Source organism: Rasamsonia emersonii, assembly GCF_000968595.1.
Source record: "Rasamsonia emersonii CBS 393.64 chromosome Unknown ctg1118621760420, whole genome shotgun sequence".
In the NCBI taxonomy this organism is placed as follows: domain Eukaryota; kingdom Fungi; phylum Ascomycota; class Eurotiomycetes; order Eurotiales; family Trichocomaceae; genus Rasamsonia; species Rasamsonia emersonii.
Genome location: NW_013563013.1, coordinates 1 through 17,649, shown reverse-complemented (window position 1 = coordinate 17,649; position 17,649 = coordinate 1). Strand labels below are relative to the sequence as shown.

General features: G+C 51.1%; 7 protein-coding genes across 7 annotated transcripts; 2 read left to right on the top strand and 5 right to left on the bottom strand.

Annotated features, from left to right (window-relative positions):
• Positions 1-15: 15 nt before the first annotated feature.
• On the bottom strand, positions 16-1,005 carry T310_6529 (uncharacterized protein; the record flags this gene model as incomplete). The annotated part of the gene is made up of 1 exon (XM_013470641.1): positions 16-1,005. The coding sequence occupies one exon, from the start codon at positions 1,003-1,005 to the stop codon at positions 16-18; it is 990 nt and encodes a 329-aa protein (XP_013326095.1).
• A 962-nt stretch (positions 1,006-1,967) lies between these two features.
• T310_6528 (uncharacterized protein) lies at positions 1,968-5,991 on the bottom strand (the record flags this gene model as incomplete). Its single annotated transcript, XM_013470640.1, has 2 exons — positions 1,968-3,057; positions 3,113-5,991. 2 exons carry the CDS (start codon positions 5,989-5,991, stop codon positions 1,968-1,970), a joined length of 3,969 nt encoding a protein of 1,322 aa, XP_013326094.1.
• An 826-nt stretch (positions 5,992-6,817) lies between these two features.
• T310_6527 (RNA polymerase II transcription elongation factor Rtf1p) lies at positions 6,818-8,869 on the bottom strand (the record flags this gene model as incomplete). Its single annotated transcript, XM_013470639.1, has 4 exons — positions 6,818-7,570; positions 7,625-7,764; positions 7,817-8,571; positions 8,646-8,869. The coding sequence occupies 4 exons, from the start codon at positions 8,867-8,869 to the stop codon at positions 6,818-6,820; spliced, it is 1,872 nt and encodes a 623-aa protein (XP_013326093.1).
• A 522-nt stretch (positions 8,870-9,391) lies between these two features.
• On the top strand, positions 9,392-10,174 carry T310_6526 (Ubiquinone biosynthesis protein Coq7; the record flags this gene model as incomplete). Its single annotated transcript, XM_013470638.1, has 1 exon — positions 9,392-10,174. One exon carries the CDS (start codon positions 9,392-9,394, stop codon positions 10,172-10,174), a length of 783 nt encoding a protein of 260 aa, XP_013326092.1.
• Positions 10,175-11,204: 1,030 nt separating this feature from the next.
• Positions 11,205-11,818, bottom strand: T310_6525 (60S ribosomal protein L27a; the record flags this gene model as incomplete). The annotated part of the gene is made up of 3 exons (XM_013470637.1): positions 11,205-11,426; positions 11,607-11,739; positions 11,787-11,818. 3 exons carry the CDS (start codon positions 11,816-11,818, stop codon positions 11,205-11,207), a joined length of 387 nt encoding a protein of 128 aa, XP_013326091.1.
• A 532-nt stretch (positions 11,819-12,350) lies between these two features.
• On the bottom strand, positions 12,351-12,978 carry T310_6524 (Protein-tyrosine-phosphatase; the record flags this gene model as incomplete). Its single annotated transcript, XM_013470636.1, has 2 exons — positions 12,351-12,841; positions 12,909-12,978. 2 exons carry the CDS (start codon positions 12,976-12,978, stop codon positions 12,351-12,353), a joined length of 561 nt encoding a protein of 186 aa, XP_013326090.1.
• Positions 12,979-15,568: 2,590 nt separating this feature from the next.
• Positions 15,569-17,647, top strand: T310_6523 (Chitin synthase A; the record flags this gene model as incomplete). The annotated part of the gene is made up of 3 exons (XM_013470635.1): positions 15,569-15,587; positions 15,854-16,029; positions 16,091-17,647. Coding segments are annotated over 3 exons (1,752 nt in total), but the record flags the coding sequence as incomplete, so codon positions are not given.
• Between the last annotated feature and the right edge of the window lie 2 nt (positions 17,648-17,649).

Below are 17,649 nucleotides of genomic sequence, written 5' to 3'. Positions count from 1 at the left end.
AGCTCGTTCCTCCGATCAATCGCTAGCATATCTTTCTAGTTCCGGTATCAAGTCACTTAGCGTACTGATCATTTTCACCTGCTCAATTTCGGGGGTATGACCGTCCCGAGGGAGCAGAAAACTGTCCCATCCGGCGTTGACAGCACCCTTGTAATCCTTATCGTAGTCATCTCCAACATGTATGCAGAACCACCGGGCACGGTCGCCTTGAATGTCAGATGGCAATGTCAGATCATGAGTCGTAACAAAGGCTTTCGCTTGTTGCCTCGCAACGTCAAAGATCAGCCTGTGCGGCTTCTCTTCACCAGCCTCATAACTCGTAATGATCATATCAATATCATTATTGTCTTGACTGAGTTCCGCCTCCCCGGTGATTTTCTTCCTCTCTTCGAATCCTGGCAATTCCATACTCGATCGACCCTGATCTGCACGGACATCACCCACCTTCAAACCCAGGGACTTCAACACGGCAGGGACACGGTCGTCAGAATTGGAGATTACCCCAGTGATGACACGGTCAAAGACAGCACTTCTTTTGAACTCTGACAGCTTCCGAAACAGAGGCGCAACATCCTCGTACAGAGCGTAGCCCTTCTGGCTCGCAAATAGGTCCAGTAGAGACTCTACCATGCCATCCGGTAGCTTCGCCACTTTCCCATTATCCTCTCCTAGGACTTTGGCAAAGCTCGCCTGGATCACATCACTCCACCACTCTCGAGGGCCGCCATACCGTCCACGCAACACCTCTTCGCGTCCATAGTTGGGATATCTTTTGCTCTGTGCCTTGAAGGCCTCCTTGAACGCGCTCTGAAGCTTTGTAGGAGTGACGACGGAGGGTGGCAATCCAAATGAATGCGCGACAGAGGTGTATAGTTCAGGAACAGGGCGACGCGGATGGAAGAGGGTGGAGAAGGCGTCGAACGTGAGGACAAGTAGCCGTAGTGGGCTAGCTTTGGAACGCGAGAGTTCAGGTCCACTGTTCGTCGAGTATGGTCTGGTTATCATTGTTCTTCGGGCATATTTGCAGGCATTGTGTGCATGGGTAATGCTGCGAGGACAGTGAGGAGAAAGAACGCGCATGGAAAGAGGATGCTGGAGAGTGAAGTTGCAGCAGCTGCCGCAAAAGTTGTCTGCTCAATTGACCACTATATATAGCTGGAAAGGGTATAAAATGTCAAAAATTCAGATTGAGTAAGGTTCTACGAATAAGAGTCAATGTTTGTCTGTGTTATAGAATGTTGAAAGTTTAAATCAATATATATTTACAGCGGCGGCTGTGATATCATCCCAGAGTGTGGAGTCAGGAACACCTGTGCCTAATCATGTGACTCAACAAGGTGATGTATACTTTTATCACACCAGACTTCAGAGTCAGATCAGGATCCACATTGAAACCTAGCAGGTAAAATCTCACTGGATAGAAAGAAACAAAGCCCGACCAAGTCCACGCAAAGGCCATGTGAGGCTGAATCCGGGTAGCTGCACCATACCAGGTAGGGTGCATGCATCTTGAATCTCAGCAGGTAGCTTCTGATTGCACAGAAAGTGAGCAGGCCCCATATTGAAATCTCGGCGGGTAACTTTTTACTGGCCAGCCAGTTGAGGAGAGGGCTAAGGCTACCCCAGACTGTATGGGAGCAGACAAGGCCTGGATGAGGCTGGAACTGAGAGTCCGGAACCTCAAGTCACTTCACTTTTGTTCGCCTTTTCTGTTCATCTTTTCACAAGTATGAAATGAACTCTAGGAAACAGGAGAACCCAGAAGAAGACCCTTTGTTATACCAGATTCCCTACAGCTAAATACACCGACCAACTCCATATCCTTAACTTCGATCCAAATCTAGTATCCCATACGCCTTTGCCTAAGGTCCCAAACCCATCAATCACCACCAAATTACAGAAAACAAACCATTTCCATATACAGCGCAGTAAACCACAGGACTTCCATCTCGTCACCGGGGATAAGATCATTCCCACTGGCCCTGACCCATCAGTGCCCCCAACCCAGAGGCCTTCTGCTTGCTCAACAGTGCAGCAATATTTGAACTACCTCCGCGTTGCTTTGCTCTCAGTTCCCTTTCTCTTTCACGCTCTCGAGCGGCTGTGTAGTAGTTAACAGCCCCCTTCTTTGCGTTCGATGCTCCTGGGGGCGGAGCCGTTGTGGTCCGAGTGGTGGAACTAGACCCCGAGGATATCGAACTGTATGACGAAGACGACGATCCGGTGATGGTGCGACGGAGGGGCGGCGGTCGGAAACCGATTTTAGGGATGCCATCCGTAGTCGACGTAGACTGGAACGCAACCTTGCCGTTGCTAGAGGCAGAGTTGGAAGAAGCAGCCCGCAAGAGAGCGAGCCGGTCCACGACTCGACCACGCGTCCGTCGGGGATTCGGGGGGATGGTGAATCCGTCTGTAGATGTTCTTCCTTCCGCATTGGCATTCTCGTCTTCATGCGACGGTTTATCGCTATTATCCAAGTTGCCAGGCTCCTCCTCCTCGATAGATGCATCCTCATGGAAAGAGTCGTATTCCGGCTGTTCGATCAAGAAAGACACTGATTCGCGGATCTCAGCAAGCGTTGTGGGTTTCTTAGACACCGCGCTGGCTGCAGTGCGACGAAGATGAGGCGGAGGACGGTTGGCAATGTCAGCTGCCGAAGGCTCCAGCGGTCGTTTCCGCTTGTTGCTTCCAGATCCTGCAGCCTCATTCACCGAGGGCTGTTGCTGAATGTCTTGAGAAGATTGATCTTGAGAGCTGGGACCTTCATCAAGGAAGTCAAGATCCATTTCGTCCTCCGAATCTCGGTCCTCGATCGCCTTGAAAAAGGCCTGCGTCTTCGGGTTGCTCGCAATTTCACCAATCTTCTCATCAGCAAGCAGCGCTTTGCGCATCCTGGCAAACTCTCGTCGTTTTTCCCGCCTGCGAGCCATGCGTTCGTCATCGGAGTCATCAAGGTCCAGACCATCATCTGCTCCACGTCTCCGACGAAGCGCTCCACTCGTGATGTCCTTGAGAAGCTTGTTGACTTGTTTTTCATCCATGGCTCTCTGGTGGTCGCTGGAGGGGAGTTAGCACATAAATCTGAAAAGATCACTCGGAAAAAAGCACTTACGCATTCAGGGCAGCAAGTTCTTTCTCGTCGACAACTTCCTCATTGTTGTCGTTGATCATTTCCCTGTCATATTCGTCTTCCTCTCCTGAGCTGTCATCACTCGCACCTCCCAAACCAGCGTACTCATCCTCTGATTCCTCGGCAAGCTCATCAATGTGTTCTTTTGCTTTGCTCTTAGATTTATCAAAAGGCACGGCAGTCTTCTTCTTGGCTGCCTTTCTCATCACATCAAACGCACTCGCTTTGATCTCAAAATCATCATCTTCTGCGTCCGACGGCTGAGCGGGGCGTCCCCGGCGAAGCAAACGGCCACGCTTCTCCTTGGATGGAGATTCGTTCCGAGGGAGGAGTACAGTTTCTATAGTAGACGCAGGGGAGTCCAGGAACCGTTTCGTCTGGTCAAAGGGTGAGAGCACGAAGCCGACATCTTGAGTCGGATCAGGAATCTGTGAGGGCTGAGACCAACTGTTTGGTGCAGGAGACTCTGACACGCGGGCATCGGATTGCGTATAACCCGCAAGCAGATCAATGGACTCTCTTCGTTGTTCCTGGCTGTCCTTGACCACCACCTGAGAGTCGGGTGCTAACACCTCTGCAACAGGAAGGCCAGGATCAGGTAGGGTGCGGAGCAGTTTCAGAGAATCTTCCCCATTGTCTGGCTGACTATCACCTGGCTGATTATCGCCCAAAGTTCCGGCGAAAGCTTGTGTCAGACCCATTGTGATACCATCGGAAGCTGACATATCAGGGAATTGGGGCCGCTTCGGGGTGCTTGAAGACTCAGCCACTGATTTGGTGGGTGTCTTCGCTTCTTGTTCCTCGTCTTCATCATCGCTGATGACTCTCATACGGCGTTTTCGGGGGCCTGTTGGTGCCAGCACCTCGGATTCGGCCTCCAATGACATGGTTTCAGTACGCTCATCCTCAGATTCATCAACCAGGTCCTCGTCTTCTTCACCCCCTTCGTTTTCTTCTTCGTCATCATCATCATCTTCTCCGTCATCTTGTCCGTCTTCCTCCTCCTCGTTATCATCATCGGCCTCCTCACCGTCTTCATCCTGGTCGGATCCTGAAAGTTCATAGTCCTCATCTTCCTCGCTGTCTTCGTCGTCATTGTGATTTTTCTCACGGGCAGCCTTCTCCCGCTTCGCAATTTCTTCAGCCTCCTTCCTTGCCTTTTCCATCAGATCCTCGACGTCATCCTCCATGGCAGCACGCTCCTCTGCTGTCTCTATAATAATACCCTTTGCCTTCAGCTCCTGTATTCTCTCTTCTCTCTCCTTCGCTGCTTGCCGCCTCGCTTGTTCGCATAAGGAGGCAGAAAGTTCAGCCGGACTCATTGATGTACTGCGTCGGGTCGGGGATGTGAGATGTGCCAAAGCCTTTAGTTTCAGCAACGAAGACGGCTCCTGGGCTTGTCTGGCTGGGAGGTTCTCAAAAACGGCGATACGACGACACTTGGCAGGAGAAGTAATGACTTCCAAGTCGCTGTCTGAGTCCTCTTTCTGGTGTTGAGCAACATCCTGCCGTGAGATTCGGACACGGACAGGCGGCTTGGTGAGCACTTTGCGTTCAGGCCTCGGTTTTGACGTTGCAGGCTCTGGCGCTGAAGTAGCCGTAGGCCCTGAAACTTCGACGCGTCCAACAGTGACTGGTTCCTGTGGTGCAGCTTGCCGTGTCATGATTTCTTCCATCGAGGGCAAATCGCCCACCTCTTCCGTCTGTTCTTGCGCGCCAGGATGTGATTTCTCATTCTCCTCGCGGACCGGAGAAGTAGGCGGTGTCGTATTTTCGTTCTGTCCTTCCGCATCAGACGAAGGAGCCGAGCTGGTGGTTGTAGAAGAGTGTCCCGCAGTCGTCTCAGGTTTCTGGGGTTGCATGAAATTGAACCGGGCAAAGAAACTTTCCTTTGTGATCTTCTTCTTAGTTTTGGCCTGGTGTGCCAGTTGCATGTTCCTGCTTATCCTCTGCGTTTCCCGATTCATTTCTTCGATCGCCTTCTTACTGGCTTTTCGCGGCGGCCAGGACTGCTGGGTCAATTTCCGTCCAGAGCCTGACTCGTCATCACTATCTTCGTCGGACAGGATATCAGAGCTGAATTGCTTCATCTGCTCCGCCCTCGCAGCTTTCTTCTCCGCTTCGATTCTCTCCCGTTCCTCTCTCTCCTTGCGTTTCTGCTCGACCAGCGCGAGGAATCGGGCGTTAGGTTTCAAGCGTGGCTCGGATTGATCTTCGTCTTCATCACGAACCGTTGGTTCCTCGTCATCTTTATTAGGAGATGGGACAAACAGCGGCGAACCTGAACGCTCGCGAGATGGTGACCGATGGGACTTCTCGTCATCATCGAAAGATTTGATCCCTTTCAAACGGCGTCTACCAAATCCAGTCGCTGGCAGATCGTCTTCTGATGATTGATCCGAGGACTCTTGCTGTTGTGTCTGGGGAGGCTGTGTCTCCTGCAATTCGGCATGCAACCTTCTAGCTACCCTCTCATATGCCGATTCGCCTTTATCTGCTCCATTAAGCTGCTCTCGTTCTTCTTGTTGTTCGGCTTGCATTCGAGCTGCCATGCGGCCCCTGGGAACAATAATGCTCTCCTCCTCGTCAGCGTCGTCCTCGTCCTCCTTGCTGATGGCGGCCGCCCTTGATTCGGCTCCAGGTGCGCGTCTAGGACTCAATTTAGGCTTCGGAATTGATGGCCTATGAACATTGCTAGAACCGCCATTATCCGAATCTGAATCACTGTCAAAGGCGGCAAGCATAGCCCTAATTTTTCTTCCGGGCGTGAGAATCTCCGGCGAATTCCCACTTGCTGAAGCGGTGTCATCATTCCCAAGGGACGCGGAACGCGTCGACCGAGGGGTAGAAGGCGAAGCCATGGTTCAAAAGTAAACTTATTCAAGTTCAATTGAAAAATACAGTCATAAACATAATAGTAGTGAACAGACTGCTGACTTTCTGAGGCGGACAGGAGAGAACAGCAGGGTTGATTAGATATAGGTATGAAGCAGGGCGCGACTGCACTCCCGCCCTCTCTTGCTATGTGGATGCGGGCGGAAGACGCGCCGCGGGAACGGCAGCGCGTTGAGTGAGAGACGCGCTAGTCCGTTCCGGTGAAGTATGGACCCACATCATATCAAAATCACGTGCCGATATCACGATCGATAAGATTATCGACCAGGACAACATGATTAATTAAAGTGTTTTAAGCAGGGCAATTTCTCAGGTTTTAATTCATGTTCCTTTCCGTAGACAATGTCCCCGTAACTACTGTAAATCAGGGCCAAGAAACTGGCCGAGCTTTACATATGTAAGAGCATTTCTGTCGCGTCTGAAGTCAACTGATCATTTTCAACCCTAACTAAGCCCATATTGAAGGATGATTTACAAACAAACCCAGGCGCCACACGCAAACTCCCTTTTCCCTTCAATGCTATTCCCCTGTTCATAATGGATATCGATCTAGTCGGCAAGCATTAATGTACAAAAAGAAAGGCAGACAAGCCCGGTGACATGCAAAGATGGAAGAAAACTCATCAAACTTAAGCAAACCCCAATAGCATTTGACGGCCTATTGTAATTACACGTCAGGAGAATACGACTCGTAGGCCATCAATGAGACCGCAGTGCCCAGAGAGCAGTATCTTGCGAATTTATCTGCATCCGAGATGCTGTCACATAGTCCAGGATCGATAGCGTCCGAGATCAAATCTCGATATCAATGTCCAAGTCCAGGGCAGCAATGTTCTCGTCATCCATGTTCTGATGACGGATAACCGAGATACCCTTGGACTTCGTCTGGCTACCGGAGGGAGTTTGGCTGCGTCTAGGGGTATCGACTTTCGCAGGGGTATTAGATCCAGTCGCGGGTGAGGCACTGCCACTGGCACTACCACCATCGGGAACATTGTCCTTCTTGGGTGCAGCCCGGCTGGTTGCATTGACATCGTGATGGGTCTTTGCTCGAGTCTTTACGCGAGCGAAAGGATCTGCTACAGCTTCTCCACGAGCCACCGCAGCTGCAATCTTGCGGTTCGCTTTTCTCTCTTCAAGCTGTGCACGCCTAACATTCTCAGCGTTGAGTTTCTGGTTGCGAAGATTGATCTCAGCAAGACGTTGCTCCTGGGTCTGCTGCTCCGATCGGGGCTTGTAGAGACTAGTTCCAAAGGCAAGCTTCGGACCAGTAATTTCCGCGAGTTCAGCCTGGATCTTGGCGACCTTATCTTCGTCTCCGTCTGCCACAGCTTGCTTCAACTCCTTTTCCAACTCGAGGCGTTTCCAAGTTCTCATCTTGCTGTCCAGGGATCCTTGTTTGCGCAATTTTTCATTTAATTCCTCTTTGGTGAACTGGTGGTTGATGAGGTTATTGATAGCAACGACTTTAGCAGCCAGCATCGACTTTGTGGGCATCTTGCATTCTTCAACGGCCATCGTCTGACGCCAGCGATTATATTCAGCCTATAGAATTATTAGCGCTAAGAAGAATGAATAGTAAGATCACAGGTGACAAACCTCGGTGAAAGGAGAGTCCGAGCAAGCTATGAATGGAAATTCGCGCTCTGCCTTTCCATGTGCCAGAAGAGCGTATTGATTGGTGACGAAGGAACGTCCATTTGTGCTTTCAATGGCATAAGGCCGACCTTCGGTAAATTCTGTAGAGAACTTAGTTCGACATCACGGGGACGGAAATGTGCCTGAACATACTCTTAATTATGCAAACACGATATTCATTCTGGCCTGTTTCCCTATTCGGGCCGATGTTGGCTCGAGTAAAGCAACCGGTAATAGCTTCTTCGAAACCGGGATAAAAGCAGACTTGGGCAAAGTTACTGCGTCCGACACGCACACGCTGTATGTCCTTGAGATCTGCCGGCGGATCGTCCTTTGGAACTGGTGGAGAGCGATCAGCCTTGTGATCATACTCGGCCTCGCTCTCGCCCTCGGCATCAGCATCAGAGTAATCCTCGTCATGCGATGAGCTCCTGCGCAACGCCTTCCGAGCCGATGCATCACGACGGCGAAGCTCATCGCGCTTCCCTTTCTCTTCACGCTGCCTCTTGTACGCCTCGATGGCGCCCGACGCTTCACCGACCTTGCGTCCGCCCAGCATGGTCTTCTGGCGCGTGCTCTTGCGTTGGCCATCTTCTATATCGGCTGTGCTGGCTTTACGCTTGTTCTTCTTTGCTTCTGCGCGAGCCTGTTCACGTTCGCGAGAAGCTAAGAGACGACGGAGTGCGAGATCTTGGTTGTGGCGATCGACTTGCTGGGCACGCTCGGAAAGGATCTCTTCACGTTTAATTTCTGGCAGTGCCATAATCTCCTCCTTATCTTTGGCCGAGTAATAGAGCTTCTCATAGGGAAAGATGGGCGCATCTTCCTCGACGTCGGGTGGAGAGGCATCAGAGTCGGATTCAGACATGCTGGCTGACTGCAAGGAATGACGAGACTCAGCAGAAGACCTGTACGGCACAAGTCATGTTAGGAAGCAACTCCCACGAGGTGCGAAAGCTGTCAGATAAAGCCGAAAACTCACAGTTCGCCTTCTTCAGACTCGTCCTTCTTCGCCTTCCTCGGTCGCTTAACGACCTTCGCCGTTCCTTTGCGCGCCATCCCTGGGGCTGGATCTGGAGAAGGTTGCTTGGCGGAGGATGAAGGAGGGGGAGGGGAAGCAGATTTGGACTTGCTTTGTGACTGGGGGGAGGCCTCCTCTTCAGAGTCTCCCGCCAAAGCAAGAAGCTCATCATCCAAGTCAGCCATGGTGAATGACTAGCGAGTCGGAGCCTCAGGTCCCCAGTTTATCCGGGTCTATGACACAGCAAATGCGATTCGCAGCAGTTCCCCGACCCCCCAGGGGAACAAGCCGTCAGAACAAGGAAATGAGAGGTTTCCAGTCCGCCAGAACCCGTACAATGCACTAAAAATCGTATATTTTTCTTAGAATTGCAGATTACAGAGTAGAATATAATAATATAGGGCGCTATCAACCGACAAGAAGATGGATGATGGCGGGCAAAATGCCTGGACGAGGGGTTGGGTGAAGAGGACAACGACAGCGCGACGTTCATAACGTTCCGGGCTAGAAGCCGCCTCGAAAACCGCGCGCCCGCCAAGACGCCACCCTAGCCGCGCGGCTATCCGCTCCTTCCTTTCCCATAACTGGAAGCTGGCGGAACTTGCAAAGGGAAGCTCCGATCCGAGATCGCGCCGCAAGTCATTCATTCACTCACCTGTCAGTCACTTGGCTCGAATGCCATTCACTATTCATCTCCGCCAGTCACCATGGAGGCCCTACCGTCACTTCGGAGATATGCCCTTACACATAGCCGACGACCCCTGCGACAGACGGCTCCTTTGTTCCTGGACTTCCTAGCCCCGTCCGCCCCGCGACCGCCTTCATCTCGTTACTTCTCCTCCGCACCGTCTACATCATCCAACGGAACCGATGGCTCCGAAGCAGTCCCCAAGACGTCTACAGGAAAACCCAGATACATTCTCACCAAAAAACAACGAGAGTACCTGGATAGTGCGATTCGGGTCAACCAAGCCGGTGAACTCGCAGCGACGCTCATCTACGCCGCTCAGACGCCGCCCGTGGTGCGGTCACATCCTCATCTGCGACCCCTGATGAAGCACATGTACGACCAAGAAGCGGGCCATTTCTCTGCGTTCAACCAATTGGTGGCGAAGCACCGCGTCCGGCCTACAGTGATGTATCCGATCTGGGAGCTCGCGGCCACGTTCCTGGGCTGGTCCACCGGTATTATGGGCCGAGAAGCAGCGATGGCATGTACAGAAGCAGTCGAGACGGAAATCGGCTCTCACTACAACGAGCAGGTGGCCGAGATTCTCAGGTGGATGGAGGAGGCTGAGCAGCGCGGCGAGGAGGTCGACGACGAGCTTAAGGATCTGGTAGCGTTGTTGCGAAAGACCCGAGACGAGGAATTGGAGCATCTGGACCATGCAGTAGAAAACGATTCCAAGGAAGCCAAGCCATATGAACCGCTGGTTAACATCATCCGATATGGGTGCCGAGCTGCAATCAAGATAAGCGAACGGATATGAAGCGTGAACACCCACCCTTGCTAGTTGTTGTACGATATCGTTCTTTCAAGGTTTGCTTCTTGAGTGTACGAATAGATTTCTCTTTTAGACTGTCATAAATATGTCCTCTTCCCACGGAAGGATATCAACCATTGTAAACTGTTAATCACGAACTTGAACAGTCGAGGGACAGTTCTCTGGGGTTCTTCCCAGGTCAAGAAGCACAGCTCAAAGCCATCGCATTGCAAGCACAAACGCTTGTTTTGACTCTTGATAGTTTTGGCTGTTGCTGCTGTGGATATGCATGTAGTCACGTGCTAACGCTGTTTAAAAAAAAATAAGAAAAAAAAAAGGACTACGAGAAGATGGAGTTACATACGTTGTTGCACAACAGAATGAATGTGCCTGTTCATTCTGTCTGCTCCTGAACTTTTTTTTCCAACTTCCGGAAAAACTCGGCGACCACAACAAAGGCAGGGCCGAGATTATGTGATGGCCACGAAATTGGCATCGCAAACTTTGTTGGAGTTTGCTCGAGCCGTCACAGTTACGCGCGGCGTCACTGGATCTACGGAGAAGGGAAGGGGGTCTTTTTACAAGAGCCTAAATATAAATAAAGTGGGTGGGTAATACTTACCTACCAAGCGACAGTGATTCCGTTTGAGAATCTGCCCGGTAATATCGCAGGCGCAGTTTCGCTGTCGCGGATGCCTTGTAGAGCATCATTCACCCCATGGACGTTATCCGGCTAATCAATGACCAAGGCAGCAGACGTCCTTAAGTTGGACGAAGGGACCAAAAAAGTTGGCGCCCTTGAATGAATGCACGGGAAACGCGCATTGGTTTGTTCGGTAATGATTCAATTGACTAGAGCTCTAAAGCTAACTCCGATTGAATCATTACCCAGCCACCACGCTGAAAAAATGCCTTGCTGCTGCTGCCGCTGCTGCTGATGGTCCTGCCGGCGGACCAAAGCAAGCAGAAATGGGTATCATTCTTTTTTTTTTGTTTTCTTCTGGCTCAAATCCTCTTCCCAAAACCAAATGACAGCCTACGCGATAAGCTGGATTCTACCACCAACTTCGGTGATCTTGCGCTCCGCCTCTTTGCTGACGTATCGCGCCTTGACCACCACGGGCACGTTGGGCAGACGACCCTTGCCAAGCAGCTTGGCGTAGCCCAAAGAGAGCAAATCGATGACGGGAGCAGTATCCGGGGAGGCGTTCTCGGACAGATATTTGTTTCGCGTCTCCTCAGGCACGAGGGTCCACAGCTACAGTTTTTCCGCGTGAGCATTAGAAATCGGAATTGAGTTGAACGATTCTCCAAACCTTGTCAAGATTGATGACTGGCTTCCACTCCTTGTTGCGAAGAAGGTGATAGTGTCTCATACCGACCTAATTCGAGTAGATCAGTCGACCGCTCTGGCGAGATGTTTGGGGCTGTAACATACTTTACCGAAATATCCTGGGTGAAACTTGTCCAGGTTTGTACGATGGTGATGCTGACCACCAGCCATACCTCGACCACCGGGGTGCTTGCGGTGCTTTCCTACGCGACCGTGTCCCGCAGAGACATGGCCGCGACTGGTATTGTTAGTACCAACTAAACAAGGGATCGAGTGAAGACTTACAGTTTCCTTGTCTTAGTCAGACGAGTAGGCATTTTGTCAGCTGTAGTGGTCTGGGATGCGCTATGTGTGAGGAAGAGGATATCGACGATGTCTATGTTAGGTAAACAACGCAGTGAGCCAGTTGAAAAAAGGTTATGTGCGCGCGCCTAAAACCCCGTCACGTGTACTCCGTCAGAATAAATGCTTGGCGAGTTGACCTAAGTTTGATTGGCACCAATCAGAAGGAACACAAATATCCAAGTGTAGGCCTTATTCAGAGCATACATTAAGATACCTCTCATGTTTTCTTAACAATTTCTGTCATTGGCATAACTTGATATCAATTGGAATTACAAAGAGCTCAGATTGCAGTATGCGACTGCAAGTATGGTATCCGAAGTGAAATTCTGTATGTGCCCGACCATCCAGACCTTAAATTTGACCCTATCCCATCTATAAAAAAGGGTATCTATAAAGGGAATCATCTATCTACCTAATATAGAAGATGATAACGTAATTTATATCAAATAAAAATAAAAAAAGAAATAACGGTAATGGAATCGCCGAAAACGCTGAGCTCATGAATCAATCCTCAGCGCTGCCCCTCTTTTTCTCCAAATACGCCAAGAACCCCTTCGAGAATTCTGTAACCTGTTGGTACACCTCTTCGAACCCATTCATACCCCCATAGTATGGGTCTTCGACCTCTTCACCGCCGCCGACTCGAGAGTTAACCGACCCGTCGGGATTAAAGTCTCCAAACAGTCTCACTTCAGCGATCTTTTGTGTCCCTCCCGATCGTGCGACGCTATCCCGAAGGCGCAGCAGGTCCCGTAGGTTGCTTTTGTCCATGGCGAGGATGTAGTCGAAGTTACGGAAATCGTCCTTGGTGATCTTGCGAGCGGAGTGGTTATAGTCTGTGATTCCGTGCTGGCGCAATGTCGACATGGTGCGATAGTCCGGGGGGTCAAGCTCGTGATAGGCGCCCGTGCCTGCGGAATCGATGTTGCCGATCAGAGAGGGGTCGTGGCGAGCAGAGATGGACCTGAAGACGCCTTCAGCCATGGGGGAACGGCCTGGCCAGATCTGTTAGTAAATGCGACTAATATTCTGCTTCGAAAACTTGGTGGTGGCACAACGTACAGATATTCCCCAGACAGACGAAGAGGACCGAGGCCGGCGGCGCGGTCGAGGATGCCGTTGCCTTGGCCATGATAGCACTTGTTCACTGTAATTCTTGACTGGTGAATTTTTAGGAACACTTTTCCAGATGGGTCTGTACCCCTAAGAATAAGCAGATGACCCTACTTTTCTTTATAGCGGGGAGATGTTGGATTGCAGAGGTGGGATGTGTGCACAAGTCTTTATCGATAGTGAAGTGGTCTGTGCGCTGGTTGACTTTACGGAATAGGTAACTTTATGGCCATACTTGGAACTAAAGAGCAAGACATAGATATACAGAAACAAATGAGGCGTTGAATTAAAGCGAAATGAAAAGCATCGAAAATATTAAAAAAGAATGTGCTCACTGGTCTCACTCTAAACTACATGTACTAACTGTCACAAAAACTCGTCCAAAGAAATCAGGCTTCGATGCAATTTCCCTACACTTTTGATCGCATGTATTCTTCCAAAGCAGATTTCGTTTCTTATTTGCAAGCAAATCTTGTTCTGAAAAGGAAAAATGTTTTGGTTGCATCGGTAGGTACATGTAGTATTGGGTTTGAAATTCATGTAAGGACCAGTGTTGGCCAAGATTAGCCGTTTTCGAGAGGCCTGTTTGCGTGATGACGGCATATAATAAAGAACAGACTTCAAGAGTATAAGTTGAACGGTTTCGCTAGGCACACAGAGGTACGGACAGCTGTAAGCTCTTTCAAATTGGACCAATGAGGACATCAAGAATCGTATCTCCAGAGTCAACATGTCTAGTTTGATCGTTATTCTTGGTAAACTTGTAACCAGGAAAGCCAGTCAATCGAAAGACTGTGCCCTCATGTTAGACAGTACAGTGATTTGATTGAAAGTTTCTAAGTGACGAGTCTCACCCAGCCAATGGCAACCTACCTTCCAGGGCGCGTATCACTCGCAAACAAAGAAACCCAGTAACGAACGCGGGCTGCGATGGTGCAGTGGTTAAGTAGCCTAAGTCTCTTACACCTACTAACATCCAGATGAACGGCCTGGGTTCGAGTCCCTCTGGGTCCAAAAGGCCCCAATCTCAAAAAAAAAAAGAACAGTGATAGTAAAATCCCTGCCCGCCATAGCATAGGCGGGGGTTTTCGTAGCACCTGCGGGTCCCGGGAGGGAGGACCCCGGTGTGAGCTTTTTTATATTGCGCTGGCAGAGTGGTAGATATTTTTTTAACCTCTCTGACTGGAAGATTGGCGTCATTATGCGTGACCCGTCTCAAGCAAGAGTTCAAGCGCTCGAGACTGAGGGAGCAAATGCTATCTTTGTCATAACAGACTTCTGGATGGAAGTCTTCTGGCCAGGGAGGTCCGTGAGTCTTCAATAACAGGTCGAGTTTGAGTAGGATATCGGTGATCCAGTGAGGATCCCAAAATGGTTGTCCTCCTGTTCAGTACTTGATACTGGAAGATGTGATATGCTTATGCAGCTTGAAGTCGATGTTTTGACAACTAGCATTGAAGAATATATTGAAGAATATATATGCAGAAAAGACTGGCCCAGTATCTTGCAATGATTTTGTTACAACGCGTTACACTTAAAAAAAAAACAACTTCAACTTTGAGGTCCTTTGATGAGTATCGCATTCCATAGAGTCCATATGGAATATAGACGGCTGATATACTGATATAGTAAGCCAGTTATAAATAGACAGTTCTCATAGATAGATTTGACGTTCAGGTGAGTTTGGTTGTATGGCTATAAGATATGACGTAGGACAAGCCGGAGCTGTGCGTCAGTCTACAAAACCAGGACATGGGGTAATACTTGGGAGCGACAGTGCGTTAGACCACGACGTGGTGAGTAAAGATGGCTATTCCAGCGACATGATGACTGTTGATGGTTAATTCGCCTTGATATGCGGAGGCGCGTTGGAGGCGCAGCGGGCGCGGCGAGTGGCTGCTCAGCCCCGCGGACCCATGGTTGGCCCGACGATGGGCGATCACTTGATTAGCGCCCACACATGATCGCAACGGTGCCTGGAGACGCCCAGGCAACCGCCAAACGAGCCGCCCTCGCGCACAGCGTCATTCCTGGGGTCGCAGGGCTGCTTCTCTGCAAACCGAGCACGGAGGATAGGAACTTCGAAGGAACCACGAGCATTTTCTGGGATGCAGGACAGTGACGTATGCGCTGCGTCGCTTGGCGCCGACCAGCAGCAGACGAGACAGCGCGGGTTTCAGCGTCGGCGGGCGCAGCGGTTGATCTGAGCTCCCGCGCAGCTGAGGATTGTTATTCTTGGTGGAGCCCGTCAGCCAGTCCGGCGCGGCCCTCCACATCAGCGGCTGTGAATCTCGTGGCGCATCCAAGGGCTATTACCATGGTGGCCCAGCAGAGGGGCGCTGAATGCCAAATCCTCTTTTTCTTCTTCTTATTTCCTTTTCTCCTTCTCGTCTGCTCGTCGTTGGAAAGACGGCGTATACACCTGCAGCTTGCTGTCGTTCGGCCGCAGGAACTCCAGCTATTGTTGTTCGCTGTGCTAGCTCCAGTGCCGCGCGGCGACGGCCTCGGCGACCCAGAAATCACGGCTGTGATCACGGGTAATAGCATTTAATTTAATCTCCCGCGGTCGCCAGTTTCAGAGGGAGGCTATCTCGGGACGGCCACGCAATATGTCCTACAATCGATTGGGTAAGTCTTCCTGCGTTCCAAGGTTCGGTTCTTGCTGTGCCTCTGTTTTCCCCATTTGCGCCTGAGTTGTTTGCATTGCACTGCGGGTACCGCCTGGTGCAACGACTGCTCAGGACAGAACTGCCCGGCCCTTGGCTGCTGTTCTCTCTCACTCGATCATCGACGCACCTTGGCTTGCGATCGACGTTGCTCGCAATTACTTTCGCTCATGTGTTCGAGTTGATAAACGCAACTGGTTGTATAACTGACTCATTCAACTTGGACAGATCCCTACGGGGATGATGACAGCCATTCGCCCATGATGAATCCACATCAATTGCACAATCGCACCCCGTCCCCAGGACGGCCCTTGGACAACGTGCACCCTTACCAGCACGAGACCTCCTACGAACCGCCGCATCTTCAAATGCCCTCCAGTGACCGTCTGGCCGCACAGCCTACGGTGAGTCTGTTGTGAGAGTTTCGTGGGTTCTGAAGCGAGCGACGCTGATATACGGGAATAGTATTCGGTGGAGGGCATAACCAACTCATTCGGCCACAACGAGGCTTATGAGCAGCACCATCAGCCCACTTATCCCAACTACGAGTATTCGATACGCCCGGAGGACCACCATGATGCCTATTATACTCAGCCCTACCAACCGACAGCGCCTCAAGAAGACTACGATCTCGGTCAGTATCCTTCGCAAGAGAACATGCAGCCCTATCACGATGATCGCGTTCCCATTCTGCAACCCGACAATCAATATGGGAATGAACAATATGAGCCGCCGGATTATGGACAACAGGAGTACCACGACGAGCCCGCGCCCACTCCAAGTCCAGCCCCCATTCGGCGGTGGAAAACGGTCAAGGAGGTGCAACTGTTCAATGGAAACCTGGTGCTCGACTGCCCCATCCCTCCCAAGCTCTTAAACCAGGTGCCTCACGCAGAGCCTCCGGGACGCGATGAATTTACGCATATGCGCTATTCCGCGGCGACCTGCGACCCTGCAGACTTCTACAATGATCGCTTCACCCTGCGTCAGAAGCTGTTCGCCAAACCGCGACACACGGAGCTCTTCATCGCCATCACCATGTACAACGAAGACGAATTCCTCTTCGCCAGAACTCTGATTGGAGTATTCAAGAACATTGAGTATATGTGCTCGCGGACCAACAGCAAGACATGGGGGAAAGAGGCCTGGAAGAAGATTGTGGTTTGCGTGATCAGCGACGGCCGTGCCAAGATCAACCCTCGAACTCGAGCGGTTCTGGCGGGTCTGGGGGTGTACCAAGACGGGATCGCAAAGCAGCAAGTCAACGGCAAGGACGTGACAGCCCACATCTATGAGTACACGACGCAGGTGGGGTTGGAATTGAAGGGCACCCAGGTGCATTTGAAACCGCGCAACGCGACTCCAGTCCAGATGATCTTCTGCCTGAAGGAGAAGAACCAGAAGAAGATCAACTCCCACCGTTGGTTCTTCCAAGCCTTTGGCCGTGTTTTGGAACCCAACATCTGCGTTCTCATTGACGCTGGTACCCGACCGGGGAGGGACTCGATTTATCACCTGTGGAAAGCCTTCGATTTGGAGCCGATGTGCGGCGGCGCATGTGGTGAAATCAAGGTCATGCTGTCGCACGGCAAGAAACTCCTCAATCCGCTGGTGGCGACACAGAACTTCGAATACAAAATGAGCAATATCCTGGACAAGCCATTGGAGTCGGCGTTCGGTTTCATCTCGGTGCTTCCTGGTGCCTTCTCGGCCTATCGATATGTTGCGTTGCAGAATGACAAGAACGGACAGGGGCCGCTGGAAAAGTACTTCGCGGGCGAAAAGCTGCACGGCGCCAATGCCGGTATCTTCACTGCCAACATGTATCTGGCCGAAGACCGGATCCTGTGTTTCGAGATTGTGACGAAGCGCAACTGCCGCTGGGTGCTGTCGTACGTCAAGTCCGCCACTGGAGAGACGGACGTACCGGATCGCATGGCCGAGTTTATCCTGCAGCGACGACGGTGGCTCAATGGAAGTTTCTTCGCCGCTGTTTATGCCATCACTCACTTCTACCAGATCGC